This window comes from Camellia sinensis, unplaced genomic scaffold, assembly GCF_055761805.1.
Source record: "Camellia sinensis isolate YWXY unplaced genomic scaffold, ASM5576180v1 Unanchor10, whole genome shotgun sequence".
Lineage (NCBI taxonomy): Eukaryota > Viridiplantae > Streptophyta > Magnoliopsida > Ericales > Theaceae > Camellia > Camellia sinensis.
In genome coordinates, this window is record NW_028128988.1 from 3,780,606 (window position 1) to 3,787,296 (window position 6,691).

The 6,691-nt window shown below is 34.5% G+C and overlaps 2 protein-coding genes across 2 annotated transcripts; both read right to left on the reverse strand.

Annotated features, from left to right (window-relative positions):
- Positions 1 to 1,414: 1,414 nt before the first annotated feature.
- LOC145814477 (protein FAR1-RELATED SEQUENCE 5-like) lies at positions 1,415 to 2,873 on the reverse strand. Its single transcript, XM_082911310.1, has 4 exons — positions 1,959 to 2,873; positions 1,794 to 1,862; positions 1,619 to 1,687; positions 1,415 to 1,504 (listed from the first exon to the last, which is right to left on the reverse strand). The coding sequence occupies exons 1-4, from the start codon at positions 2,871 to 2,873 to the stop codon at positions 1,415 to 1,417; spliced, it is 1,143 nt and encodes a 380-aa protein (XP_082767436.1).
- A 105-nt stretch (positions 2,874 to 2,978) lies between these two features.
- LOC114265710 (protein FAR1-RELATED SEQUENCE 5) lies at positions 2,979 to 5,736 on the reverse strand. Its single transcript, XM_082911311.1, has 2 exons — positions 5,599 to 5,736; positions 2,979 to 4,079 (listed from the first exon to the last, which is right to left on the reverse strand). Exons 1-2 carry the CDS (start codon positions 5,734 to 5,736, stop codon positions 2,979 to 2,981), a joined length of 1,239 nt encoding a protein of 412 aa, XP_082767437.1.
- Between the last annotated feature and the right edge of the window lie 955 nt (positions 5,737 to 6,691).

Below are 6,691 nucleotides of genomic sequence, written 5' to 3' on the forward strand. Positions count from 1 at the left end.
ATACTTAGCAATATAATTGCTAAAGACACAAGGAGTACAAGAACATCATTACACGTAAACCATGGGAGAAGAGGCAATAGATATCAAAATCGACACCCTGCACAAGAAGCTGAAGCCTGCACATATCATCAGTGCTAATAACATTTCGTCTTTGAATTAGACGCATAATCAAAACAATTTATCAGAAAATTCTTAACAAACTTCTTTTACAGAAACTACATTCTTACAGGAAACTACTATGCCCAAAACAAAGCAAACCTTACAATCAATAAAATAACTGCAAATTTGGGGCAGTCTCTGTGACATATGCATCAACCATTTCTAGTCTCTTGAGCATAAATGAAGTACATCTAGTTATATCAACTAATGAACACATCAATCCCAATGATCAGCCTCATAGGCCTATCCTTGCACCTATTTGTTCATTTTGTCCACAATTAAGTGGACAGTCCGAACAGTACAAAAAATTGAATGGAAAAACAAAGTAAACTATGAATACATAAAACATTACAAATACAAATCCATAAAAATTATACAAATCCCACAAAACATTACAAATACATACAAAAAATTGTCCATCAAAAATATCCAAATCCCACCGAAACAAAAAAAAAAATACACCCAAATCCACAAATATAATAACATCATCGTTCAGTGCAAGCCTTCCAGGGATGTCCATCCACACGACTGTCAGCAGGACTATGTGAGGCTTGTGACAGTTGGACTGCAGTACTATCTCGAAGCAATTTCTGAAACGATGTCGGAGTAGGATACAGTAAAGGCATTGAATCAGGCGGCCTTGACTGAGGCGTGTTATTTCCCTGCAATAGTGATACATGTATTAAACTTTTTTTAGAATCTATACTACATTTTCAATGTAAAGTATGTAACCAATTACAACTCACATCATATGTAGGATACATGACATGATGTACACTTGTACGACCCATGGCAAATGAAGGTTGAGATTGGGATTCAGGTCGAGATTGGGATTGAGGTTGAGAAATATAGGTTGCACGACCATCACCCTAAAGTAAACCAACGTAAAAAATTAAAGTATGAAATGAAAAATAGTAATAATGTATTTTCATTTTACAAAACATACAATATGAAATATTACCTCGGCATAATTAGTATGACACATGGCAAAAGAAAGTTGAGATTGGGATTCGCGACCATGACCCTAAAGTAAACCAACACAAATAAAAGAAGAATGTCCATCAAAAAAAATTATAATGTATTTTAATTTTTAAAAACATACAATATGAAATATTACCTGAACGTAATTACTACGACCCATGCCAGAAGGGGGTCGAGATTGACCTTGTGGAGTGTAAAAACCCTAAAGTAAACCAACATAAAGCAAAGAATAAGACAATGCATTTTCAAAAAAATTCATAATGCATTTTCATGTTCAAAAACAAACAATATGTGATATTACCTCAACATAATTACTACCCATGGCAAAAGGAGGTCGAGATTGACTTTGTGGAGTGTAAACACCCTAAAGTAAACCAACATAAAGCAAAGAATAAGACAAAGTTCATAATTCCGTATGAGGTTCAATTTCCCTAACGTCTATGCATGTCAAAGGTAAACATCCTAAATTAAATATTACCTGTATCGAATGATTACCCATGTCGGAAGAAGGTTGAGATTGACCTTGATAAGTAGAAAAAGAACCATCCTACATGCATCACAAAAGACCAAAAATAATCAATATAACGCTACTAGTTGCAAGAATAATGAATCCATCAAATTAATACAAGGTTGCACACAATAGTAAAAATTACCTTACTAGAAAAATTACCCATGGCAACAAGAGGCTCATATTGACCTTGAAGAGTACAAAAACTATCACCCTGCAAACAACCAAATTATTTAATAAATTATTTTCGTAACACACATAACACAAAATTGATAACACATAACAATCAGACATAACTTCAATTAATTACCTGCTTAGATTGCATTCTTTTCTTCTTCGCAATATATTTTTCCATCCCGCCCTTGATCCTCCTTCTTCCCTTAGTAGTTGCTTGTCTTTTCTTCAGTCCCTTGGCTTGGATTGGACAATCTACTTCATCACTCTGTGGGCATGTGTTAGCTGAGGAATTTCTGAATTCAGTGATCTCCACTTCACCAAAAGTGTGCACACTTAATTTGTCTTCAACCATGACACTCAGTTCTTCACCTTTTGCAAGTGACAAATGATAAGTTTCTTCACTTTCGGCGGCTCTACTTGCTATAGCTCTAAACATATTCATCAATGACCTATATCGGTCGCTTTGATGTAGTTTGACATCAGCCTTCACATCATACCCACGCCTATCTTTCACAGTTTCAGCCCTTGCTTTTTTAGTCCATCGTTTGAGTATGTATTGTGCAGGAAGGTCCTTTGCATTGATTATCTCTCTAAGCACCTTTAAACAATGTTGACACAGTATGCCCTTCACTTCAAATTTCTTGCAACTACAACTCAAAAAACCATCTCTATCCATTGTCAGATTCTTATCTTTTTTTCCATCTACATCCGTTTGAATTGTGAATATGGTACTCTCACCATCATGAATAGTGCCTACAATGGACGCTTCAATGGACTGCACGTACTCATTTTGGAATTCCTCAAAAATTATTTTGGTGTAAATATCTGCCATTTGCTTTAACATCACAGTTGGAATGGCAACCCTTGGCAATTTTTGACACAAATTATACTCGGCTTCCAATTCTTTATACCTTTTGTCATAGAGCACCCTCTCAAAATGCTTGAAAAATTCCATCAAGTTATGATCACAATTGAGATAATCCTTCAAAAATGCATTGAATGATTCACTTAGTTGAGTAGTACTCATTCCAGCTGCCCAAGAATTCATAATATATGGCCATCCCCATTTCTCCTTCACACCAAAAGTTTGCGCCAACCAATGATTGTTGTGTGCATCATACCTATGAAGCATTTGGTCCCATTGTATTTTGAATTATTCTTCATCATCAATTTGATGCATAAATTTTGAAAAGACACCCTTTACCCCAACATCTTGAAAGAGGGAACTCACATGCTTCACAGCATTTTGCATCAAATGCCATGTACAAAGTCGATGGTTTGTACTAGGCATGACAAGGGGAATGGCCTTAGCCATCGCAGCATCTTGATCGGTGAAAATAGTTTTTGGAGCTTTGTTTGACATTGCCTCCAAAAAAATCTGAAACAACCATGTGAATGATTCGGCAGTCTCATCATACATCAATGCTGCACCGAATACAACAGTTTCTCGATGATGATTAAATCCAACAAAGGTTCCAAAAGGTCTATGTTCATTATTTAATTTGTAAGTAGTGTCAAAGGTCACTACATCACCAAATTGAGCATAGTCCATTATCATTTGTGCATCCGCCCAAAATATGTTACTTATTTGCTCTTCACAATCTAATTGGACTGCATAATAAAAGGATGGATTTTCTAAACTTTTCTTACGAAAGTATTGCAACACACTACCCGCTTCTCCATATTCCAAATCTTTTTGTCTCTTCGATCTCAAGTAATTTTTTTGGTCCAATTTGGTGAAGCCAAGTGATGCTCTTCCACCAGATTCCCTACCAAATAGCTCATAAGCAGACCTAAGAGGAATTCCAGATTCTGCAGCCAATTCTACTTCAATTGCTTGGGTGGTAGATATTTTTCTTTGGGATGGCAACATATGAATGCACTCTTGAGGCACAAGATCATGATTATGATGTTCAACAAAATCAATGGCAACATATTTTCCTAAATTTCTATCTAACTTGATACTAAATCGAGCACGACAACCGCACCTCACCTCTTGTCTCGGAAATTTTACTAGTGGATCTCGCTTGTCAATACCCCGAGTTCCCTCTTTGTAACATACAAAAGTCCGTGAAGTTATTTCCTTAGTATGTTTATTCTTGTGTGCATATAGCTTCTTAATACTAAAGCCCACCTTTCCGCCATAGGTATTATAAAAATCATATGCAGCTTGTTCAGAGTCAAATGACATGCCCAATTTTGGCTTCCAACCACAATTAGCCAACTCATTAACAACATTATTTTCTTCGATTACCTGCAATTCAATTTATAGGTTATGGGGAGTGGTTTATTAAGGTAGTTTTATTTTATAATTTTGTAAATCTCTCTGAAATGATGGACCAGATCATAGTTATAAATGATGTCTTTTATATATAACTATCATAGTTACAAATGATATTGAAAAATCAATCATAGTTACTAATCACTCTTCTTTATAATTACTAATTTCTGAATTCACAAAATCCTTAATTATATATAAATCCTTAATTATATATAAAAATTAATATAGAGAAATGTATAGAGAAAAATTAATTATTTTATAATTTTGTAAATCTCTTTGAAATGATGGACCAGATCATAGTTATAAATGATGTCTTTTATATATAACTATCATAGTTATAAATGACATTGAAAAATCAATCATAGTTACTAATCACTCTTCTTTATAATTACTAATTTCTGAATTCACAAAATCCTTAATTATATATAAATCCTTAATTATATATACAAATTAATATAGAGAAATGTATAGAGAAAAATTAATATATACATTGGTATATTTGTATATTTGTAATGTCTGCAAATCAAAGCACTGGTAATGTGAAAAATTAATATATACACTGTATTTGTAATGTCTGCAAATCAAAGTAAGTATAAAAGATATCATTTATAACATATACTTATTTCAATAAAAGATACAAATATACCAGTGATATCTTTTATACTTATTTTGTATCTTTTATACACTGGTATATTTGTATATATACACAGGTATAATATATACTTATTTCAATCTCTTTCAATCTCTTTGTAATGTCTGAAAAATTATATTTGATACGACTGAAATAGAGAAATTAGTCTGAAAAATTAATATTTGTAATGTCTGAAAAATTAGTCTGAAAAATTAAATTGTATATAGCACTGGTATATTTGTAATACATACAAATACAGAGATGGGCAAACAAAATACATACAAATACAGAGATGGGCAAACAAATACAGAGATGGGCAAACTCTCTCCCTCTGGTATCAGTTATTTTCTGTTAAACTTTTTATATCTGTTTCAAAAAAACAAAAACAAAATCAATCTTCTGAAAATTCAGCACCTCCCGTGTTCAGACATTTTAAACACTTATCAAGGTTCACTTCTCATCTTCTAATACTAATGCCCCTTCAAAAAGTTGCTTTTTTGCACATCTGGATATGGATTTTGCTGAGCATTTCAATACCAGTTTTGAGTTGTAACCCATCAATTATTTCCCAGCTTTATTAATTTTTCTATCTGGGTTGCAGAAAAATTAATATTTTATTATCTATTATTCACATATTAAAACAACAAAAATTATATAGAGATGGGCAAACAAAAATTATATTCGGATACCTCGTCACAGCCAAACAAAATACATACAAATACAGAGGTTCAAATATAGACTGAAATATCATTGAAATATAGAGACTGACATATTTGTAATGTATACATTGATTATCCATACAAAATGTACAAATACAGACTGAAATATACATATATACATAACACAGAGACTGAAATTTACCTCGTCACAGCCGGACTCGCGTCCATCCGCCATCGTCGCGTCACAGCCGGACTCGCGTCCCTCCGCCATCATCGCATCACAGCCGGACTCGCGTCCCTCCGCCAACCTCTCTCCATTACCGTCGCCTCCGTCCACCATCGTTCTCTCCGTTCTCCAGTGCCTCTCTTCTCTCTCTCTCTCTCTATCCAGCTGCGTTTGTTAGGGCAAAACAGAGGAGATAGGGACGAAGATGAAGTCAAAAACGATCAGGCGGGAAATTCGAATTTTTCGGAACAAAAAAAAAAAAAAACAACTAAACAAAACGACGTCGTTTTTTCACTACAAAACGACGTCGTTTTGTATCGCTGCTGGGAGCGCGGCTGGAAAGAGCGGCCGAAGATCTGAACTCATATTTGTTACGGTGTGCATAATAAGAATTTGGTCATGAAAAGCTGTAGAGCCAATGAACCGCTTAACCCCCCCCCCCCAAGGTCAATTAAGTGGGTGTTTGGGAAGTGGGTTTTTATGTAGGTTTTTTTAGTTGTAGGATATTATTGGATAAAAATTTTTTAGTGTTCGGAAAAATAGTTAGGTTTTTTTGTGATTGGATGTAATGTTTGTGAGAAAAAAAGTGAAATGATTATGGGGTTGGATGTGATATTTTGTTTGGATGTGTTTTTTTTTCGTTTTGCAAAAAAGTTTGTCTTTTAACGGAAAAAATCAAAAACAAATCCCAAACCCAAGTCCCCAAACACCACCTAAGTCTGTAGCTGCGGCACGATAAATAAATTGTATAATCATAGGATATAGCGTCCGAGGGATACTATGCATGTACCTATTGAACAAGTCTTGAATCCCCAACCTCCCAAGTATTCTACTCCATTTTGGACGCTTGTCTTCCTCTTCGAATAGATCGATTTGCCCCATCTTTTTAGACCACTTCTTCTTTTCGAAAAACCAAGGAAATTTCTGCCACAATCGGATTGCCCATTTGCCTCTGCTGCACTTAATTAGCCAAATCATCGCCAAATCAGAGAATAATAACAAAATTACTGCATAAATCTCCAAAGCTAGAGCTCCGACCAATAATACCCCTGTGATGACAATATCAACC

Coding starts and splice junctions, on each gene's coding strand:
- LOC145814477 (XM_082911310.1), bottom strand. CDS start 2,873: ATGAATTCTTGGGCAGCTGGAATGAGTACTACTCAACTAAGTGAATCA. Junction 1,863..1,958: donor AAAGAATGCAATCTAAGCAG/GTAATTAATTGA, acceptor GGTTGTTTGCAG/GGTGATAGTTTTTGTACTCT. Junction 1,505..1,618: donor TGGGTAATCATTCGATACAG/GTAATATTTAAT, acceptor GGTTTACTTTAG/GGTGTTTACACTCCACAAAG.
- LOC114265710 (XM_082911311.1), bottom strand. CDS start 5,736: ATGGTGGACGGAGGCGACGGTAATGGAGAGAGGTTGGCGGAGGGACGC. Junction 4,080..5,598: donor GCGAGTCCGGCTGTGACGAG/GTAAATTTCAGT, acceptor ATTGAATTGCAG/GTAATCGAAGAAAATAATGT.